This window comes from Mixophyes fleayi, chromosome 10 (assembly GCF_038048845.1).
Source record: "Mixophyes fleayi isolate aMixFle1 chromosome 10, aMixFle1.hap1, whole genome shotgun sequence".
Taxonomy (NCBI): domain Eukaryota; kingdom Metazoa; phylum Chordata; class Amphibia; order Anura; family Limnodynastidae; genus Mixophyes; species Mixophyes fleayi.
This window is the reverse complement of record NC_134411.1, coordinates 36,623,759-36,647,674: the sequence shown is the minus strand read 5'-3', so window position 1 is coordinate 36,647,674 and position 23,916 is coordinate 36,623,759. Positions and strand designations below refer to the sequence as shown.

The 23,916-nt window shown below is 40.2% G+C and overlaps 1 protein-coding gene across 4 annotated transcripts in view; it reads left to right on the top strand.

Annotated features, from left to right (window-relative positions):
- NELL1 (neural EGFL like 1) overlaps positions 1-23,916 on the top strand; it is a 474,045-nt gene that overhangs the window by 139,336 nt on the left and 310,793 nt on the right. For all 4 annotated transcript variants that reach the window (XM_075188423.1, XM_075188424.1, XM_075188425.1 and 1 more), the window contains one exon: positions 14,198-14,294. In XM_075188423.1, the coding sequence (XP_075044524.1) occupies positions 14,198-14,294 (97 nt within the window). The remainder of the gene's footprint in view (positions 1-14,197; positions 14,295-23,916) is intronic.

Sequence of the window (23,916 nt, the reverse complement as noted above, 5' to 3'; positions counted from 1 at the left end):
AAATTCAAGGTATTGAATAGCGGGGGCGGGACTTAATGACGCGATTAAGCCCGGCCCCCACTATTCAACGCTGTGAATTTAAGTATTTTACAGGGTCTGGGTTTGCCTACTCTTCCGGTAGTCTGGGATTACTCCCCGAAACTCGTGAGCCTCCCGGGAATTCCGGGAGAGTAGGTAAGTATGAGCTTGATAGATTTAACAGGGAAAAAAAACTTGAAGAGAAATCGCAACCGCACTAGGTATATATAAATCCATATATCCAAATAGGTTTTATATTTATAGACCTATCTCTCAGGGTACATATATGTAGAGAATTTTCTGAGTGGGGCACCCTTGCACCTAGTTTATATTCAAGAGCTGTCTCAAAGGGGCTCTCAACCCCCGAGTGCCCCTTTAAGACACCTCTTTTCTTTTTCATAAAAGAGGCGTGGTCTCCAGGTTTTAATATGAACAGATTCTTGATCTGTTCTGTAGATATTGCAGTTATTCATACATTTCATTGAAATCATAATAAGTCAATGGACCATGGGCCTTTCTTAGTCTGATACAGCTGATCATCATCATCATTTATTTATATGGCGCCACTAATTCCGCAGCGCTGTACAGAGAACTCACTCACATCAGTCCCTGCCCCATAGGAGCTTACAGTCTAAATTCCCTAACACAGACAGAGAGAGACTAGGGTCAATTTTTTTTTTTATAGCAACCAGTGAACCTACCAGTATGTTTTTGGAGTGTGGGAGGAAACCGGAGCACCCGGAGGAAACCCACACAAACACGGGGAGAACATACAAACTCCACACCGATAAGGCCATGGTCGGGAATCGAACTCATGACCCCAGCGCTGTGAGGCAGAAGTGCTAACCACTGAGCCACCATGCTTCCCACAGAGACCAATAGCTTAGGTAGAAAATGTACATAAAGACTGTGCAGATATCTGAAGTTCTGCATAGGTAATCGGGATATTTACATATCTGGAATAACTGTGAATGGTATTTATAGGTCTTTTATATAAGTCAATAACTTAGAGGACCACTTGGCCTAAATACATTCGTTATGTAACATTTTTAGCTCTCTAATTGATGTTACCTTAATGTAAACACTACTATTATTTGCTGTTTAAACAGTGGTGCTTGGAGGGTTACTATTTACAAGAACGGTCCCTTCTTACATTGTGCGTTTGGAGTGTCGTCTTTTTTAATGAACTAATCAATGTTGTTTTCATTCAGAGGAAGAATTATTAATGCCACAAAAACGCATTTGAACATCGTTTGAAAATGAAGTACGGTTTCAGAAATACTGATAAAGCCTCTTCCCTTTTTTTTCCACTTACTCGAGATGATAATAAAATACACGGCACACTATTAATTTTTTCTTGTTTTGTTTCTTATCATGACTCCAATGCTAAATCACAATATGGAAGCTTGAAGCTTAAATAATTTACCCTCCTCAGAAAATAACATTCAGCTGAGCGCAGCATTCTGTAGTCTTTAATATTCCCGAGACGACGCTGTTTGCCAAATCTCATTTTTCAGATTAAAACACAAACTTTTTTTTTTTTCCTCTCTTCTTCCTTTTGCATAAAGAGGCTGGAACCATAAATGGTGTCTGGCGACGAATGTAGCAATGAATTGTTATCTAAATTGTGTTTTTTTTTATTCAGAGATTGTACCAGGTGCAGATTAAAGCGATAACCAGGCAACACTCTCTAAATTTACACAGGGAAAATTGGTTTTCTTTTGAGAAGCAGAAAAAATATAATCAAAATGAATTATTTAGCGAAGGGATCACCTTAGTCTTAACCCTTGTCGGAGATCGACCAGTTGTACAAAGTCCCAAGATAAAGGATGAGGGAACGCGTGTATAAGGCTGATGGCAGGAATGTGGGACCTGCAGGGAAAGATGTTTTTGTTATTAGAGGGAAATTGTCATCTGTAGATGAAGAGAACCTTGTAATATATACAAATCTGTTATCTACGCATGTTATGCACTTGCTATAATTTGCATAATATAATCTATTTTATTATAACTTTTTTTATTTTCCAAAACTACAGGGGAAGAGTTGTTTCCTTCCAGACCATTTCCTTCTAATTATTATTTTTATTATTATTATTTAATAATTATTCAGCATTGCACAATCAGGGAGACAATTACAGCATGCAATGATAAAACTATAGGACTCATAAGTTACTAATATATATGAGATGCTTAAATACTGACAGTCCCGAACCAGTGACCTCGGAAGAGGCGGAGCTTATGGAGAAATGGGTTGGAGCTTCACACAACAGTGGGCATTTGCTGGCAGATGGTAGGTGAAAAAATATTGGGGTTTATTTTGTACACAAAGCCGGTTATGGAAGGGGGAAGGTGATCCAGCCAGCCCCTGAAGGCTTTTACACATTGAGTTTCTGCCATATGATTGGCTGATTAGATATTTACATTAACTAGCAGGTGTTCAGGTACCTAAAGAAGTGGACAGTGAATATTTATATATTAGGGTCAATATAGATACATACAATAGACAGTGTGTATGTATGTGTGTGTGTGTGTGTGTGTATATATATATATATATATATATATATATAGTGGTTGGAGGGAAGTGCAAGCTATGCCCTCCATGGTGATGGCCACGCCCACTAACTGGCCACACCCACACACATATAGCCACACCTCCAGTGGGATAGCACTTCTCAAAATAGGCCCTTTACAATTTTTCATGTGGCCCGTTCGTACAGTGTACCCATCATGTGTACATACAAGATTGTGAAACTTGAAAGTGCCTTTGACTAAGGTCTCAACATCCTGTTTTGAAGAGGACAGGAATAAAATAACCTGTAGCCAACCTGATAATCGATTGCTCACAGCAGCACATGTTATTTCAGCATATGAGTGTGCTGATCTTGCGGGAAGAAGTGACCGGTTTACTCGTATGATTGTCTTGATTAGGGCAGGGCTGCGTGTGACAGGGGCAGTGATATGATGTGAGGAGGGGAGTGGAGGTAGCAGGAAACCACAGACTGAGAGTTATATAATGGAAGGAGCAGGGTCAACCAGCAGCACAGAGCATATCAGGAGATGAGTGATGTATTAGTGAGGACAGGGCTGCATGTGACAGGGGCCGTGACATGATGTGAGGAGGGGAATGGAGGCAGCAGGAAGCCACAGACAGAGTTATATAGTGGAAGAAGCAGGGTCCCCCAGCAGCACAGAGTATATCAGGAGATGAGTGATGCGTTAGTGAGGACAGGGCTGCATGTGACAAGGGCAGCGACATGATGACCGTTATATAGTGGAAGGAGCAGGGTCCTCCAGCAGCACAGTGTAGGATTGTCAGACTCCTGTCAGACTGATATGATAAAATTGTGCTATCAAACTCGCCATTATATGAAATTAAATTCATACATTTAGCTGGTTAAACACTCAGTTAATTCCTTTCACACAACATGATCTGTAAAAGGCTTAGAACCCCTCTACATGGAATATGGGGAGAGGGTTCATCTGATCACATGACCACGCAGTCGCACCTCTTTGTACTTTACCTAGTGAAGAACATCTTCTTTTGCACCCTTGTCTTTGAAACAGAAAAAATGTTTTGGGTCATATAAATAAAGTTCCTTTTTTTTGAACATGAATAGATCTTTGAGATTATGTGATGTGTGCAGCCAAGGATCTTGCAGAAATGTAAAATGTAAGTTTAACATCCAAGCTTCAAGGACATAAAACAGTATACATTATCAAACAGTGGCTTATCAGCAGGCGCCAAATCTTACATTTCATGTAGATGCTTTTTAGTTACATGTTTATGAATTTTAGCAGCTGCGTCATTTTAAAAGGTATTATTGCAGCATAGTGGGGTAAAAGCCTGTTCTCTTGAGAAGTCACTTTAAAATGTTTGCACCATAGTTCCAAATAGTCCAGATTTTGGAGGGACATCCCGACCACAAATGGGGAGGGGCTTAACAGGGAAAGTAGGTGGATTTTTTTAAAAAAAGTTAGCCATTTTGGGGCGAAGTTTGAGTGGAATGGGGGTTGGGTTTATTTTATACCACTCTCGGGATTCTAAAAGTTGGGAGGCATTCCATAAACATATCCCTGTGCAGGACAGGGGGACAAAGCCCTAAAGGAATATCCCACCGAAATCAGGGCAACTACAAGTGAACCTGTCGCTTTCAGTCAAAAAGCTACAAATGTAATAATAATGGGTGGGTTTTAACGAGCCTTTAGAATTGCAAAATATTTGAAGGTTGTATAGTAAGTGCTCAACATCGGAACCTATGTTTTTTAAAAGGTGGTGTTTTATTTGGTATTTTTTAATGACTATTAATAGTCATCAAATGTTTTTTTGTTTTTTTTTTTTGTTTTTTTTGTATTTGGTGGGTTTTATTTTTTGGGTAAATTTGGATATACTTCAGATTGCCCGTTTTATTATAATTTATTTGGTATCACCGCTCTCTTGCTACTTTATAGAATAATACTATTTTCACTCACCTCTGGGACATGACTGTCTCATTTCTGAAGCATTTTATAACCGTTACGAGGAAACATCCTGATATAAAATTCTACTCTTTTTGCTTATAGTTAGATGACATATTTTTATTCCGTATAAATATATTTGTTGTTTGTATGGAAATAGATTTTGGATTCCATCTGGGTATTCTGGGAACGTTGTGCTACAATCTGATTATACATGTATTGCGGTGTGCTTGCTTACAAAATCCTCACCCAGTAGGCTGAAGCAATTATGAGTCCTGTATTACATTTCTCCGGAGATTATAGCTCCCGGGGGCTGAGCTCCGCCATCTTTCTCTCTCGGCCTCCCAGAGGGATCCTGCTCACATTTGGTTTATATGTAGATGCATTTTGTGTTCTCGACATGCTTGGAGCTCAATGAGTTTCTCTGACTCTTCAGTTTCCATTTCTAGACTTTTAGTGTTGTTGATGGCAACTTGCTTAAAATTCTACTTAAAAGATTATAGCTTCGTCCCTCTCTCACCATCATTATGTCTACTGCTTACCTAATGTCATCATTAAATCTCATATAAAATCTGCATCTTCCATCCAATGTCTACCGCTTCCATTACCACCTTTCTCCTGGTAAGATCCATTTCTCACCTCGTATGTCTACCGCTTCCATCACCACCTTTATCCTGGTAAGATCTATCTCTCAGCTCCTATGTCTACCGCTTCCATCACCACCTTTATCCTGGTAAGATCTATCTCTCAGCTCCTATGTCTACCGCTTCCATCACCACCTTTATCCTGGTAAGATCCATTTCTCACCTCGTATGTCTACCGCTTCCATCACCACCTTTATCCTGGTAAGATCTATCTCTCAGCTCCTATGTCTACCGCTTCCATCACCACCTTTATCCTGGTAAGATCCATTTCTCACCTCGTATGTCTACCGCTTCCATCACCACCTTTATCCTGGTAAGATCTATCTCTCAGCTCCTATGTCTACCGCTTCCCTTACCACCTTTATCCTGGTAAGATCTATCTCTCAGCTCCTATGTCTACCGCTTCCATCACCACCTTTATCCTGGTAAGATCCATTTCTCACCTCGTATGTCTACCGCTTCCATCACCACCTTTATCCTGGTAAGATCCATTTCTCACCTCCTATGTCTACCGCTCCATCACCACCTTTATCCTGGTAAGATCCATTTCTCACCTCGTATGTCTACCGCTTCCATCACCACCTTTATCCTGGTAAGATCTATCTCTCAGCTCCTATGTCTACCGCTTCCCTTACCACCTTTATCCTGGTAAGATCCATCTCTCACCTCCTATGTCTACTGTTTCCCTCATGTCTTCATTATCCTTATCTCAGGTATGCCCCACTGAGCACCTTCCACGTCTACCACTTTCCTGATCCACACCCTCTAAGAACATCTACTACACTTAATCTGTTCCTATAATAGGCCTTTTGGTTAAGATTGAGCTACTTGCCAGAACCCAAACCTCTTGACTGCTGTGTTCTAATGTTTATTCCACAAGTCTTGCATGCATTATCTTTCAAGATGTCCTATGAACTTGGATGAGCCTTTTTGATTGTTGTTTTGATGATCTGAGTATTGTCATGGATGTTGGGGTTTAGACTTTCTGTGTATTATATTCACCGTTAGGTGAGAGACTTGTATTATGTTTAATACATTTGGAGTCAAAATGGTGTGGAATGCAAAAAGATCACTATATATTATCAATGTGTTTTGTTTATATTGCTCTTCCATAATTTGATTTTGTTTCTTAATAGTTTTTGAATTCCAGTTCTGCAAACACCAGAATGACAATGTTGGCTTTTTGGTACTGTCCGTGATTAAATTTTAATATAGATGGATGGATAAATAAATAAAATCAGAATGCATCTACTGCCGAATCTCTCTACTTGAGTTATCACAACGCATTTCGTACACATGGCAGCTGATGTATTGGTTGAAAATGAGGATAGGGAAGAAATCTGACTGTGTTTTGTTTCTGTCATGGGATGGTAGATTTCTCAGGAGTGAAAGTTATACAAATTAGGATTCTGGAAATAGAGACAAGGAATGGATGATTTCAATTAACCATCCGGAATTAAGTAGCCCCCATCTTAGTGAAGCGTTTTGCAGACCACCGTATTTCTCGCACAAATTATTAACCAAGGCCATAAAATGCTAGAGGAGATGTGTTTTGTAGATAATGGAAAAATGTCACCAGTTTATAAATAGTGTATTATCTCCATTAACAGATGGTAGTGTGTCATGATAGCAGGTGAGATTCATGGCACGGAATGTTCATTACAAGTAAGAACGAAATGCAAATAACAAAATACTTGCAATCGTAAGGTTATATTTTCAGAATTTTCAAAATGAGGATGTTTTGTTTTAAATGCCCATCACCTAAGACAAAGTCAAACACAATCATAGTATTAGTCACTCTGTTTTTCGAAGTCTATACGTCTGGAGGGGAAAATAGGATGTCCACTTTCACAACTTATTTTTAACTTCTTAAACGTGTGTAACTATGATCCTCATCACTACTTTTCAATTTTAGATTATGTCCTTGGTTATCCATAATCATCTGCAGTTTTTCGTTGTCTCACGGGTTATGTTATCTATCCATGGCCGGCTCTCTCTGATACTACACGAGCCTTATCGCTATTGAGGCTCCATGCCTCAATTTACACATTACATTATGTGCTATTCATTATGGATGATAAAATATAGTCTCCAAGACTACAATGTATAGTGACATCTACCAATCTGTAGTCACAACTTCCTGGATCGTCTACTCAATAGAAACCATAATGTCATTAGTGCTTGGGGAAGGGAAGGGGGGGGGGTGGTTTAAAATAATATAAAGACAGGGATTATCTGGTCGTAATTGATTGGAATATTTTGCATCAATTGGTGATCAAGTCATGGATTAGTGCATGTACAGCGGCTTATAGCATGTGTATTGCAGTTGTAAATATTATATCCTTACATGAATAAGGTAAGTAAATGTAATAAGATAAAACCACCAAGGCTAAATTGTGTGGTCTAGGTCATAGAGCCAAGGATTTTGGGATGTAGTCAATCTATCATCCATCCTTGGTCCTGCAGCTTTAAAAAAAACAACAAAAAACACAACAACAAATAATCCAAAAGATTTTTGCTTGGCAAAATAAAAAATCCTTTAGAAGACGCCGCAAACTATCTCTTAACATGAAGCGCTCCAGCTGCATAATGAGAAAATTACAGCCGCTAGGTATATTTATAATCTGGGGCTTTCCTATGTTTTTAGTGCTGATTGAATATTAACACTGTGACTGTCGACTTTGCTACCTGTCGAAAGTCACAATGTTACCATTTTAACCACATAGATGCAATGAACCTGTCAACAATTCTGACTGTCGACGTTTTGTCAGCAATCTGATTGACGTCAGGTTTAGTGTCGACGGATGGTACCCAATCCTAGGATTTTTACCTAGATTCTACTTATGTAACATGCTGACTTTGTCATGTTGGGATATACAAAACCCTCTGTCTTACTTCATGTATGTTATCTGTTCTTTAATAGTAATCTTTTCTCTAGCCTGAGAACAAGGACAACACTATAGATAAGATTGTTGTATGATTTTTTTACCTCCAGGAAGAAAATTGTTGGGTTTATTGTTGTATGAATTTACTCAATATAAATTGCTAAAAAAAGCGTAAAATTATTATATTTTTCCCCGTCTCCCTGCCCGTCTTCATCACCATCATCATCACCATTTATTTATATAGCGCCACTGATTCCGCAGCGTTGTGCAGAGAACTCATTCCCTGCCCCATTGGAGTTTACAGTCTAAATTCCCTAACACACACACACTAGGGTCAATTTGTTAGCAGCCAATTAAGCTACCAGTATGTTTTTTGAGTGTGGGAGGAAACCGGAGCACCCGGAGGAAAACCACGCAAACACGGGGAGAACATACAAACTCCACACAAATAAGGCCATGGTCGGGAATTGAACTCATGACCCCAGCGCTGTGAGGCAGAAGTGCTAACCACTGAGCCACCATGCCCACACGGTGCCCGTCTTCCTGTCCGTCTTCCTGCCTGTCTCTCTAGCATCCCCCTGTCCGTCTACCGTCCCCCCTCCCATCTCCCTGCCAGTCTCCCGTATCCCTGCCAGTCTCCCTGCATGTCTCCCTTCTCCCTGCCTTTGATAATGCATTGCTGCCTGTTGGCTACAGCAGTGAGGTCTGTGTAAGGTAACCAGCAGTGGTGGTAGGGGGGAAGTCCGCAGTCCCCTCTGCAGAACATTGGGAGACAGAATTAGAATGTATCAAGTGCTCCTGATAGCAATAACATTTCCATTGACAAAAATTACTCTGTCCGAGGGGTTGTTACAGTTTTCGAATTTGAGGAGCAAGATCCCAGACTAATATGATCACACGAGTGGACAGGTCTCTCAGATCAGCACACTTGTCTCCTGAAATACTTTATGCTGCTATGACCATTCGGGTGAGCTGATTGTCTATCGGCTGTACTGCCCCCTCCCACTTACAAACTGTTGACGTGTAGAAGGTGGAGAATGAGGAGGACAGTGGTGCACAGAGCGTAGTTATACACAGCAGAATAACAGCCGTGTTCTATCACCTTCCAGAGCGATCTGCTGCCTGCGTGTTCACTGTCATGTTTGTAAAACAAATGTTTCACAATATGTTCTGTTACATTGTAAAACAAACAATGCAGTTTGAAACATTCATTAATTTTCAGGTATTGTTACAGACTTTAAAACAAAACAAAAACACTTAAAGAAGAAAAAAAAAAGACACCCAAACGAAAACAAAATCGATGGTGAAACTGAAGGATTTACTATAGAAAACAAATGTATAATTGACTTGGATTTGCTGGTTCCCAGATCTCCCAGGGCCCTTGATGACTATAACAATTCCTTGCCATATTTTTGTAAGTGCCAGCTTAGTTTTCCAGGTGTCACTTGACCTTTCAGGCTGGAATGTGTGTGTATGAGAATAACTTGCTGGGTGCAAAGTGCGAGTTAATGATTTACAGTGCATCCGGAAAGTATTCACAGTGCATGACTTTTTCCCCATTTTGTTATATTACAGCCTTATTCCAAAATGAAATAATTTCATGTTTTCCCTCCAAATTCTACACACAATATCCCATAATGACAATGTGAAAAAAGTTTTTTTGAGATTTTTGCAAATATATTAAAAATAAAAAACTAAGAAATCACATGCACATAAGTATTCACAGCCATTGCTCAATACATTGTTGATGCACCTTTTGGCAGCAATTACAGCCTCAAGTCTTTTTGAGTATGATGCCACAAGCTTGGCACACCTATCTATGGGCAGGTTTGCCCATTCCTCTTTGCAGCACCTCTCAAGCTCCATCAGGTTGGATGGGAAGCGTCAGTGCACAGATATTTTCAGATCTCTCCAGAGATGTTTAATCGGATTCAAGACTGGGCTCTGGCTGGGCCACTCAAGGACATTCAGAGTTGTCCTGAAGCCACTCCTTTGATATCTTGGCTGTGTTCTTAGGGTCGTTGTCCTGCTGAAAGATGAACCATCGCACTAGTCTGACAGGTGTGTGTGCCTTTGCAAATCATGTCCAATCAACTGAATTTACCCACAGGTGGACTTCAATTAATCTGTAGAAACATCTCCAGGATGATCAGTTGAAACAGGATGCACCTGAGCTCAATTTTGAGCTTCATGGCAAAGGCTGTGTATACTTATGTACATGTGATTTCTTAGTTTTTTATTTTTAATAAATTTGCAACAATCTCAAACTTTTTTTTCACGTTGTCATTATGGGGTATTGTGTGTAGAATTTTGAGAGAAAAAAGGAATTTATTCCATTTTGGAATAAGGCTGTAACATGACAAAATGTTGGAAAAGTGAAACACTGTGAATACTTTCCGGATGCACTGTAGAAAAGTCCTTTTGGTCATATACACAGACATGATCACATGAATGTTTCTTACTATGAGGAGCTCTGCTAAACATTTGCCTGAGCAGCATTGCGCCAGGGACAGGGTTAAATGTGTTCTGTTGTATTTTAGTCAGGAAATCCCCATTATGTGGAAAATAAGTCCCAATTATTCCTGGTAATGGATCTCTTATACTTTAGCTTCAGTATATTACATAGATATTCCATTCACACACAATCCCTTAGACATTTAAATCTAGTATACCAGGTCCCTTTGCTGGTTTGGAGGCTGCAGACTTGTCATCTTTCCTGTCTGCTTGTGATAACTTTTCCTGGGGATAAAGACTGGAATACAATATAGGGATGAGATGTCAGTGGTGACGGACGTCGTTCAGGATCCTGGGTCTCAAGAGCTGTAAAAGTCATCTTGCAGTCAGCAGTTAAGGTAGAAAAAGTGTCAGAACTGCAGAAATATATTCTTATATTCTTATCCTTTAAAATAAAACAGAACCACACACAATGATACGTTGTTATTTAAAGATAATGGATGTCATTGAGAGGTGGAGACATCTGGGTCCAAAACACGGATGTGAAATGCGTACTGCACAAAAAAAAAAGAAAAAATTAAATTGAGTTGAACGTATCTTGCCAAAATAAACAGGTATGAATATACATTTAAAGCGCATTGGTGTACGCTTTAAGCATTTCAGGATGCGGCGACAAACACAAGACGTCATTATGATCAAGATGATAATGGTGAACGGTGTTTTAGTGTGTACTTAATAAAAGTTATTTTTACATTTACTGCAAATAAAGGACTTGTTTTGCAGTGTATTTTATTTTTTTTTAACAGCATTTTCCTGTGTGGCTCTGCAGGTTCCATTGGGGGCCCAGAATGCCAGGGCGTGCTGGCGCTTGTAGTCCTTGAAGCACCGATATGCTCTGGCAGCCATAGGTACACTGGCACTTGTTGTTCTACAAGCTACAGCATACCCAAGCAGTTTATGGGCAGTCGAGGCTTGCTGTGACCAGTAGTGCCGCACAGAGAAAATGCTATTATTTTGTTTAACAACCACCAGCCCGGGGTGACGGGAGGAGCTCCAGTCCTTTCTGCATGGAGGGCTGTGTTTATTTTCTGGGACCTATTACCCTGGGTCGCTGGATGTTGGGAGCAGCGCCAGTACTTAGTGTGACCATCCTGCCATAGACTGGTGCTGGTTGTGGATTTTGGGGAAAGGGGATCACACACTGTTTGCCCTCCAGTCCAATATATAAGTGCTGTTGCTCGATTCACTTTGTGGTGGGAGCTTAAAATGTTTTATTGAAATCTCAGTTTTTGTTGTGTCTTATTTTGTTTTTTTCATACCGCAAAGGTCCAAATACTACTCGTCCCCATCATCATCCATTCATTCATCAGACGCATTCCTAAGCATCTTTGGTGCACATATGCAGTACAACGCCGCACAATTTTAGGGCGAAAAAAGGGGCTTGCATTCAACTCTAAATAAGCCTTAATATTATTTTTTTTTTAAAGAACATACTGCCCAGTATTCAAACCCCTATATAATATATTTGCATTATCTTCACGTTCTGTCTTGGGCTACATCATTGTTAAACCTTAGTAACTTCCTTGCCGAGCGCTGTAATCGCTTCCTAGCACCTCCGCTATAGGTTCCTGAGGGGGGTAAACGCAATCTGCTTTCTTCACACTAATTTCACATTTTCTAAATTGATGTGTTTTCTATATAATTAAATAAAAAAATCAATGCCCTCTCTATCTTGTGTATGAGACCGCCCGGGTGCATTGATGTGTGTGCAAATCTGAGTGAGAGAGTCGTTGGACTTAGGGACTAATTTCCCTTCCCAGCGTCTCTGTGATTAGCAGCCAGGGCTCCTGGCTGGGCTCTCTGTGACGTCCTAGACCAGTGTAAATGATGGCGTCCTTAATGTATACGGCCGTCTCCTAATCGTAATCTTGTGCAGCTCTGACATCTGAGCAGAACTAAGTTTATGACTTGTTTTAGTAGAAATACAATATCCATATAATGTTAAAAATATATTTTGTACATGTGATCAAAGACCTCACAGTTTTGCACATGATTATCAAGGTGGCAATTATATAATTTCTAGGCGCATTGCACAGCTGTAAATTCATCTTTTCTGTCTAGTCTCCAGGTCTCGGATGTCCGTTTGGTCCGTATATCTGAACTGTCCATGTACTATGGTCATTCAATCATACATCAGACTTGTTTATTTAAATGTGTTACTTATCCCTACTATTTGACGATGTATATTTTTTTAGATGTTTGGATACCGGGAGGTATGATTAATGCATAGGCAAACCGAGGAGGGGTTTTTTTTTTAGTGCCTGGAAACCCCCTCCAAGCCTGGGGCACTGTAAATTGAGGTGGCTGAACCCTGCTCCCGCTTTACACAGCACTGCTTGCAAAGGGAGAGCACCTACCAGTAGCGCATGCAGCATTGCCCATGTATATTATGGGGATAGGAAGAGTTGGAGAGCAGCCAAGCACTGTCTAATATTATAGCCACGCCCCCATGCATGCTGGTTATGCCCACTGGTGGAGTGGTGTGAAAACCCCCCTCTACAAATCCTGCGTTTGCCCCTGTAGTGATTACATCGAGCAGGAAGAACAGGAGAAATAGTGGACTGCAGTTCTACATACTTACATGATGTAACTGTATATTGTACAGTGTAAATATTAATCCATAGAGAGGTGTCACGTTTACTGTTGACACTTTTAATTTACAAAATATTAGTCTAGTTAGATCTGCAGAGATTTAGAGCCCATTGCCCTGCTAAAAACTGATATGTGTTAAAAACACAGTAACACAAATTTTATAAGAGACGTATATGGGGCAGTTCTTTATAGAAACAATTTAAAGTTATTCCTAAACCTATGAGCGTACGATTCTCTAGACTGTCACTGTTTGTGTCACTGTCCCATAATCTCTTTTACTTTTTCCCCCAATCTCTCCTGACAATCTTATTTATATGTGATGAACACTTTACATTGCAATCTCAAACCATTGAATCTAGAGTCAAGGGGGAGGTGGATATCATTGGGACATTTTTTTATTGTCATTTGGGGAGTCGTTATATGAGCTTCTGTCACTCTTTTGTTAAAAACAAAAATATTATCTGGATGTAATTACACCCAAGAGCTCATAGTCTATTTAGAGGGGTAGCCGGCAACTTTGTCATGAGCTTTGCAGTGTTCTGGGTTCAGTGTTTATGTGGTCAGTGCCATTAACATGTGTTTCAGAGCACCTGGTACTTAAACCACATATATAAAACCAACATGTATGTATTCTCTGTACTTTATAAGGGTCTGAACCAAAGATGTCCCGAGCATGGAGCTATGCGGCTCTACTAGTAGGAGAAAGGTTTATTTGGAAAGTAGAACTCTTAGATTCCTTGTTCAATACAAACAATACATGCTTTGTGATGGCGTTTATTTCCGCTACCATTAGAAGGGATATATACGGTACTAGAGAACGAGCAAAGTGAATATTTTATTGTTTTACACCTGGAAATCTATTCCGTAAAAGCGTTGCGTGGATTAGAATCAGTGTGTGGGATCGTGATAAGCGCTCCGGCTCACTGACACATTTCATTAACAAAACAGATGGCTTAATTATAAAGTATAGCGTCAGGCTGAACGGCAAAGGTGATTTTTATGCTTTTCATTATCTTGAATATTTGGCAACTAATGCTTCATTATAAGAGATTGCTCTCTTGATGTGACTATAGTCTTGTTCTCTTACAGGATCTATGAGCGAGTCATCGATCCCCCAGAGACGAACCTCTCGCCAGGAAGCAGTTTATGGCTCGGACAGCGCAATAGGAAACATGGATTCTTTAAGGTAAACCAATATCCAGTTGACCGTACGGCGTTTTATGGCGCAAGTTTCCTTCTGGCAAGAGTATAGGCAATTTATAAACACTGCAGTGTGCTTTCCAAAGCACATATCTTCATTATTATCAATGTTGTATATTTACTCATTATTGTCAATGTTGTACATTCACTAGTGGTGATTTAATTTTATTTTTTGTTAACTAAACAACCCATATTGCTTAACAGATAATAATCCTAATACAATCCGGGTATATATGGGGAATTAAGTTTTAGGACATGATTGTCTTTTATCTAACCTCAAAATTGTGACCCGGGAGTCCCCGACGTTCTACATAGCTCCCAACATGTATGTTCCCGAGAGCGGAACATGGGGGTGTGACCATACAGACAATGGGGCGTGGCCACGACTGCCGCATTGCCACGCCCCCTTCCCAGAGAGCTGCCTAGTGCAGTAAATCTCTAGAATGCCCATTACATCCCTTCCCTCCAAAATTCCCACCCACGGGACAAAGAGCTCTAAAATCGGGACTGTCCCACTGAAATCAAGACAGTTGGGAGATAGAAAATATGTTATAATGTACATAATTCACCTTATAAAAGGGGTTAATCACGCTGAATTAACACTCATTCATAAACGTGAGGATTAAATTCAGATAAACTACAGTCAGGGAACTACAAGTCCCAGTATGCACATTGGAACTTTTAGTCTTGGGCTCCAAGAAGGGGGGGTTATGTTACTGCCCCGAGCAGTATCCTGCTTCCGCACCGGGGTCCATGTGCCCTATTGGTGCCCCTCTTTGTAGTTCCTAATCCCATTACATCCCTTCTAACAGTCCCGATTTTCCACTAGTGAATGATTGCCTTGGTTGTACAGTATGAACGGGTCTCTGGTAGAATATATATTTGTAATGGAATTCACAAGCATCTCTTCCTAAAGAATTCTAAATGCCTTTCTTAAAACATTTCTTATGGAAATGAAATTCCCGCAGCATTTTATACTGTTTTTTTAAAAATTATTCATTTAAACTGAACGCTATATTCTATGTATTGTTAATTAACATGTAATATTCATGTTACCGATCAAACAAAATTATTGTAAAGACGTGAAAACTCCAAGAGTAACACGCGGCACATCCGTGTAATAATAATGGGGAAAGAAAGGGAGAAATAAAGAATATTTTAACAAACTGTTAAAAAAAAAAGCCTTTATTACATTTGATGGAGATTTGATCATGATCATCATCTTTTACATTTACGTTACTGAACTGACTTTTATGTCTGAAATATATTTGTGATTTGTTTGTTTAAGGAAAAACATTAATCAATATTATAATTATTATTATTATTTATTGTTGTTGCTGTTTGTTGAAGCCCGGTGTTTAATTTGGACAACAAAAGGTCAAAATGTTCTTGTTAAAGACAAATAAAACTACTATTTAATATTTCTGTATATAAAACATAGCTCCAGTAAAAATACTGCTGTAACTGCATATTTAGCTAAATATGTATGTGTGATATCTGTAGTAGGACAGAGCTTATTGGTCTTTTATCACTCAGTGTAGAAGCCATAATGTAAGCGGCTTGCAGTCTCCTAGCTAACAGAAGCGCTCTTTACTGGCTATATCAATCTTTGTGTATTGTCCTTCTTCAAACTTTGCTGAGATATTTTATTTAACCCCTTGGAAACGTAATCTGTGCTTTATATCTTCAGTGAATCTCATTTACAGAAAATGCTTTCCTATCCCTTCACCCATTATGTCTCATGTTTTCCTTTTTCCATAGATTGTAAGCTCAGATGGCCAAGGGTCTCTCTACCTCATTGTCTAGTGTATTGCGCATAGAGAGATAGAGATATATAATAATGGGATGTAGGTGGCTATTGACTATCAAGATACTTTTCATTCGACATGTTCTTTAATGGTTCTTATATGCCAATAGATCTGCAAAACTTTCCAAAAATGATTAGAACTGATGATATCTGACCTTAAGCCGTGATTGGGGAAGTAGTACACCATCTATATTCCACGTGATACATTATACTAAGAGATAATCATAATCCTTCATGCATCCACGCAGCACTTAAATTGGATTATAGAAGGAAAATATGTCTAGTGACTGGTATAATGTGCTTTCCATATTGGATCGTTTCATTTAATGGCCTTTTTAACCCTTTGATGGTACAAATAAAATCTTGCAAGGTTTCGACATCATTTCTATAAGCCGAGCGCACTGATAAATTAGGTAATTGGATGTAAGAGAAGACTGGAGAAGGTTTAGCTTCATATATAAATGTATTTCCATGTTTAATTTAGCTGTAGAAATGTGTTCGCTCGCTGCGCATTATGATTTATTAACGTGAACAAAGGAAACTTCAAAGTCCAGTCTATATTATGCGTCATCGAAAATCATCTCATCCCACCAATGTTTAACTATCAAGGCCAGATCTCAAGAGCGCTCCAACATCAAAACATTATTCATTAGGGGAAAATTGGCCATGTGACAGCGGCATTCGTCGTGGAATTGTCATGAAATCTTGCTATGAAGACGAACGATTTTTCAATTTCCCCCGTAATGTATTCAGTACACAACTGATTAGAGAGAGACTTTCTGGATTCCCGTCATGCAGATGAAATATTCAATCGTCTAATTTGATGACACAATCAGAGTTGCAGAGAGTTCCTGCATTTTGTTATATAAAATATTTTATCAGACACACCCCCCCCCCTCCCCCCTCCCGTGGACCCTCAAACTCCCTCGTCATGTCTGCTAAAGTGTGTGAGTTATCGGGACGGAGTAAAATTGATGACACGTTTTATAGACCTACATCTGTCATTGTTTTGCCGCCTGCTTCCATGATTTACAGATGGTGAACATATGTCAATCGTCACAAAGTATCAAACACACTCCCTCCCCTTCCCCATACTTAAATCTTTATATTGCTCCTCACACAGTTCGGGATGGATACAGAATGTTGGAAAATTAATACATGGACTCATTAGCACTTTGGAAGCAGCTGGATACTCACTAATCTGCTAGTTACATAGAAAATATGGAATTTGATGGCAAAAGCATTGAATTTGATGGCGAAATATTAAGTACCGGCCCATCTGGTGGGCCCATTGTAAAAGCCTGTTTGTAATTGTTTTTATGTGTGTATTTTTAAGACATAAATAAAATAATAAGTTGTATACATCTGTCTTTTGCTTGTTCCATGCATTGGATGAGATAGAACGACCTGAGAACATTGTAATGTGTGAGACAGGGGCAGCACAGAGAGTTTAGGGAGGTTAATGCGCTGATCTTGTGGGATGCAGTGGACAGTTTGTTTGTGTTAGTGAGGACAGGGCTGCATGTGACAGGGGCAGTGACACAATGTGAGGAGGGGAATGGAGGCATCAGGAAGCTACAGACTGAGAGTTATATAGTGGAAGGAGCAGGGTCTCCCAGCAGCACAGAGTATATCAGGAGATGAGTGATGTGTTAGTGAGGACAGGGCTGCATGTGACAGGGGCAGTGACATGATGTGGGGAGGGGAATGGAGGCAGCAGGAAGCCACAGACTTAGAGTTATATAGTGGAAGGAGCAGATGACCCAACGGCACACAGTATTTCCAGTGATACTGATGTCAGGCATTTGTGGTGTTGAACCTTTTAGATGAAGCAAAATTTACACATCCATCTTGTTTAATTAGTTCACAGTACTAGTTCATACTTGCCACTCTCACAGTTCAGAAATTGTGTCCTATGTCTGTGTATTGATGCCTATGGAGGCGGCCATTTTCATGGAGACCAAGATTTAATCAAAGACTGACCGATAAGACAACATGACTTCAGAAATGGAGACAGAAATGTAAAAGACACTTCAGTCTCTAGAGTTTCATTAGCTGCTTTTGTTTGACGCATAGTTGCCTACTCTCCCGGAATGTCTGGAAGACTCCCAAAATTCTGGGAGACCTCCCGGGAGAGCAGGGCAACCTCCCGGTTCTTGTCCCCGCAATAGATAAGTGGCGGGGACGGGGCTTAATGACAAAAATATAGCATCATTCTTAGCCCTGCCCCCTGTGGGTACACGTAGAGCTCTTCTGACTTCCTGGATACATTTTGTATCTTAGTAACTTTATTGTTCCGCTCCTTTATTTTATTCTTCCTATATTTACCCTGTAAGTTTATTTGACCTACATATATTTGTGTATCATAAGTTATCCTGTTTTGCTTTATTTTTACATGTAAACAAAACAGTCTAATTAGGTTTTACTTTTTCAGTCAGATGCCAGTGTAGGCTGTTATAAGGCGTACTAAAATCACTTGAAAATGAAAATTTGGGGAGAAGCTATAGAAGAAAATGTGAAAGCTGCCTCTTTATCCCACTTTTTTCTGCATCCCGTTAACGCTGCATCAGTTCATAAACTATCTGATTCCCAGCGAGGTCTTTACACCCACAGCAGGACCCCCTGATGCATTTTAAGACCATTTATTTTAGTGTTTCAGCGCAGAGTAATCAGGGCTCAGCCAGATTGTGGGAGCAGTTAGAGGAACAGGAGAAGTTCGTTTTGTGTTACAGACACAAATTTCTTATCACCTCCAAGTCTGGACGATTTATTGGGTTCCGGCTCTTGGTATTTTTCTCCCCATTACCGTATTTAGAATCCTGTTTTGTTTTCTGCTTATTTTCAATTTATCTTATCTCGCCATCATAAAAGGAGGCGGAAATCTGTTAACAAAAGTGTAGACGCTTCACTGGGAGATGAAATGTTTTCTCTGCCTTTGTACCCAGGCGGCATTTGCCAAACAAGCGCATCGACCCCCGGCAGGAAAACATTTCAGAGTAGGGACTCAAACAAGCGATAAAACAGGCAGCAGTTTTCTGCTTCTCACATTAATATAAGGGGGGGTGCATGATCTAATACTCTGGTTTATTTATGTCCATATATTTAATTATATAGGCTGTCTCTTTGATGTTCCCTTCCTAAATATTTAAGAACATTTATGAAAGGGAATTTATCTTGTTAATTATTTCCTTATACGTCACCCTCCCCATCTCCCGCTAGCTAAACAGAGCCCCATAATTGCCAATGGGTAGTGGATAGATACTCTCCCATTTATAGGTGGTTACTTAAATGCTGTTGTTTAGGTACCTGACTAGCACTGAGGGGAAGTAAAAGTGAACAGAGGATCTTCGGCTGGGTTACCAGGTCATTGGTGGAGTTTTCGACCCAGGAAACATGAGCGTGACATCTTTCATCTTCTAGTCCCATACCTGGTTACCAGTTTATATTTTAATCCTGCTGCATGAGATCTATTACTGGATGTCCAAGTTTAGTAAAAGCATGAAGACCAATTCAGGCTGAAGTAACATTAACCCCCAGGTTCGTTGCTTTACACCAGCGCTCCAACTCTCTAATATCTTAACCAAGCTCCTCCCTTTAGAATGTTCAGCTCCCTCATTCTATATATTCTGCAACTTCCTGTATCTCTTTTCCATTTTGGATTCCCCACTGTCCCGCCCCTTTATTTACCCTCCGGCCACTATTTGGAGTAGATTTCTTTGTTATATATTCGTCGTATGTTTTTCTCTGCTTAACATTTGACATTTTCATATTAGGCCACTGCTAAATGATGGAAGCCCTCCCCCCTTTTCCCACTGTTCAATCACAGGCGGTTACCCACACAAGCGGCCTGCGAGTAGCTAAGGGGTAATGAATTAATATAGTGGGCTCCTGAGGGGTGTGGCACCCATCAGGCCTAACGGCATGGTGGGTGCCACCAGACAGCATTACCCATTAGTGATAGGGTTGGCTCTGCCCTGCTCCTGTGCCCCCCTGCAAGATGACATCGGGGGGAGGAAAGGACTGGTGACACCACTGCAGAATATGCGCCGATTTTAAATTTAAATGCTCACGGTTTCATACATATAGATATATAGGTGCCATGTATGTGCTGTGTCTTATATATAGGACTGCACCTAAACATGTGGATCCATTGTTGTATAGGATAAATACAGCACTATGGTTCTCTACCTATAGGTCCTGCCAGGGCGCCAAGAGGAATTTTGCGCATTGGTACAGCAACTTCTTGTGGCTCTTACACAGCTGCCGAAGGGGGTGTGTCTACACCACATTGGTGGCTCCTCCCACTACTCCATCATGCCCAGGCTCTGGTACTTTACATCTGCCCCCCCCCCCACTCTCTGCGCCCCTGAATGCTGCTCTTACCCATCCCCGCCTGATTATTTGCAAATTTTACAACACGGTCCTCACCGTGGAGACAGAATTGTTGTCATTAGGTCTTGCGTTTGCTTTGTTCAGTGTCACATTATAATTATTATTGCATGTGTTTACCATAATAAGTTATTAACATTACACTGAAGTATATTATTATGACACAGTGGCTTACACAGTGAAACGGTATTAATTTGAGGAGCACCACTTAAACAGCGGGCTGATTGAGCCCTAGATTATGTTGTCGTTTTCACGTCCGTGCCATTTGCTAGTATAAAATAATACCTAACAAGGACCTGTACAATTAAGGGACCCCTCGGTGGTGTTATTATAAAGCGAGTCATTTACACCGGCCCTCGATGAATGCGGCATCATGCGGTTACATCGGCGCTAATGTTCTCCGATGGCTCGTCTGCTGCCAGACAACGCTGCATAGGAATGGTTTCATTGACAATGCTTCCTATGAAGAATGTTTTATCCAGCTGGGAAAAAAAAACCCTGAAAAGGACAGGAGCCCCCGGAGAGTAACATTTTAGGATTTAATTGTTTAAACAGAATGGAAAACAGTTTGTAATTTTGGTGAATCTCTTTATTTGCAGGGTGTCGTGCGATCCAGCGACAGGGAGCCACAAGCAATAACGTCTCTCACCTCATGTGTCCGTCTTAGCTGTAAAACTTCTTCCCCTGGGTTATTCTGTCTGTGGAGATTAGATGTCGGCACATCTGAGTCTCTCACATGTTTGTTTGTGTTGATGTGTCAGAGAACCTTCATTAAGAATGTCTCAGAATAGTCAACACGTAAGAAAACATTCTAAGAATTGACTTTGGAGCAACTGCTTGATTTTACACTATATTCTATTAAAATGTGTTTATCAGAGGTAGAAAGTAATTTTTAGTCCTTTAAAAATATCTATTTTCTGTGCTTAAATTTCATAAGACAAGAGAATTTCTTAATATTTAATAACTTGGCTGTAAAAATTAGTGAAAAGCGAATAGATAACGTGTTCTATAAGTACACTTACCTGCTATCCCAAAATGTCCGGGAGACTACCAAATTTCAGGTAGTTCTCTCAAACTTTCAGAAATCAGACCATTCTCCCACATCCTGTCTTCTTCCTAGTGAAGTGGGTGGGATAAGTGGGGGATTTAAAGCTGAGATTTGCATAATTTTGGCCCAGCCCCTTTGCAATGCCGTGATGCAACAGTGACATTGCACCGCGGTTGCAGGGTTAAATGACCTGAATAGCAGAGCCACGCCCCTACTGCAATTGTCACTTGACCTTCCCATGATGTTGCTGTTTACTAAACCTCATCCACTTTTTCTCATTGGCATAAAATGAAGCAGAAGTGAAGGAAAAAATTGTTAAAGTTAAGGCAAAATTTCCATTGCTTTTTTTTTTCATTTATTTTTAGTTAATCTTTAGTGTATCAGTCCTCACACCAGCATCCAGATATGTTCAGTTATAAATGGATTCACTCTGTCTTTAGGAGAATCACTCAGGCGCCAAGATGTCGGTAAAGTGGAAACACTATCTTGAGGGTATTCGTTTTAAAATGATGCCTGGGGTAAGTGCTTCTGCAAGTAAAGTACTCCTTGTAGATGTGAGGAATATAAATTATTGAATAACAAAGGTTGGAGTTCCCCTTTAATATGGTAATTGTGAACCTATACTTTGATTTCTGTACAGTTTTGTTGATTAGCCGTCTTCATGAACCTGAAGCTGCAGAACTAACACTTTGCAGAAATTCCTGGACAGTTGGTTTATTTCATAACTCTTTCTTATCGGTATTTGGCTTTTGTTAACTTATCTCTCCGACCACTATTGCTTCTTACTTCAAGATTGAGAAAATAGGAAATTGAATGGTTTCGTCTTTCACAAGCAAAAACCTGGTCAATTCTTCTCCTCCTCCCTCTGGCTCCGTCTTTTTATTTGATCTACTCTAATCTTCTCTTCCGCACTCTACTACCTGGCTGCTTGACCCTAAACTTTCACAAATCAGTCGGTAGCAGTTTCCTGTACTCCATCCAGCCTTAACAAATATCTATGATCTCTTTCTCTTCACTAGTATCTTTCCAACATTATTCAAGTATGGATTTATTACTCCTATTGTCAAAAAATCAAATTCTGAGCCAAAAACACACTCCGATTACCAACCCATATTTCAAACACCATGCTGCTTCAAGCATCATGAAAGGCTTCACTCACCTCACACAACCTACACTCTTCAGTCATGGCTTCATTCCCAACACTCCACCGACACAGCATTGAAGAAAGTGTGTTAGGCTAGGTACACACTGAAGAATTTTCCGACCGAAGTGTTACCTAAAACGATTGTACCTATGACTGAAGGTCCGATCAGTCTGACGATTCATCCATACACACTGACATGATTTACCTTCAGATTTGGGCTCTTCATCTGGTCCTTTATCTGGTCCTCTAGTCTTCAGAGAATGACAGCACAATATTGTCACATTGTCACACTGATTAAAACACCTTGTTATAGCTATCCACATGTCCTAATGAATTTCGTTAGCTTCTGTGACTCTGAAACGAAACATTCTGTCTCAGAACGAACAAATGATATTAATCCTTCTACAGCGCTCTCTACATTTATTTACCGGGACATTCATTGCCGGCATCGGCTGAAAAGAGCCCGATCCTGTAAACTCCATGGAGATGGTGAGCATGAGTGCATACACACTGCATGATTGGTCGCAAAATATTAAACAGTACGACCAACCAAATGAGCTTACAATCAACACTTTTGAACGACTTTTCGTCCATCGAGTCGCTGATTTGCCCGATTAGTGGATGAAAACGCTCCAGTGTGTACCCAGCCTTACTGACGGTCTTTCTGGAATTTCATATTGGATGTCCTCTCACCACCTCACACTAAATATTGTTCCCAGCAGTCAACAGAAGCTATCGACCTGATATCTCCATTTCTGTTGACAAAACAACAATATAATCACAAGCTCCCCGCCTAGGTGTCATCGATCCTTTATTCCCCACATTCACTCTGTATCCAAATCCTATTACATAAACTTAAGAAATAGTTCCAGGATACACACACATCTCTCACAACGCACTGCAAAATCTTTATTTAATGCACTCATCATCTCCCGCATTGGATATTATAATTTCCTTCTTACTGGTCTTCCCTGATTTAGACTCAATCCCCTACAAAATATTTTACGCGCAGCGTCTACACTGATTTTCCTCACAAAACGTTGTACTACTGCTGCTCCTCTTTGTCCGTCCCTACATTGGTTGCCTGTTTTTACCAAATACAATATAAAATACTTCTACTAACCTACTGTCACAAGTTTGCAGGAACTGAGGCCGACTTGCTGATATCTGCGCTGAAGCTAGGAGGCGCGGACTCTAAACGCGACTCTGGTCTTCGCCAG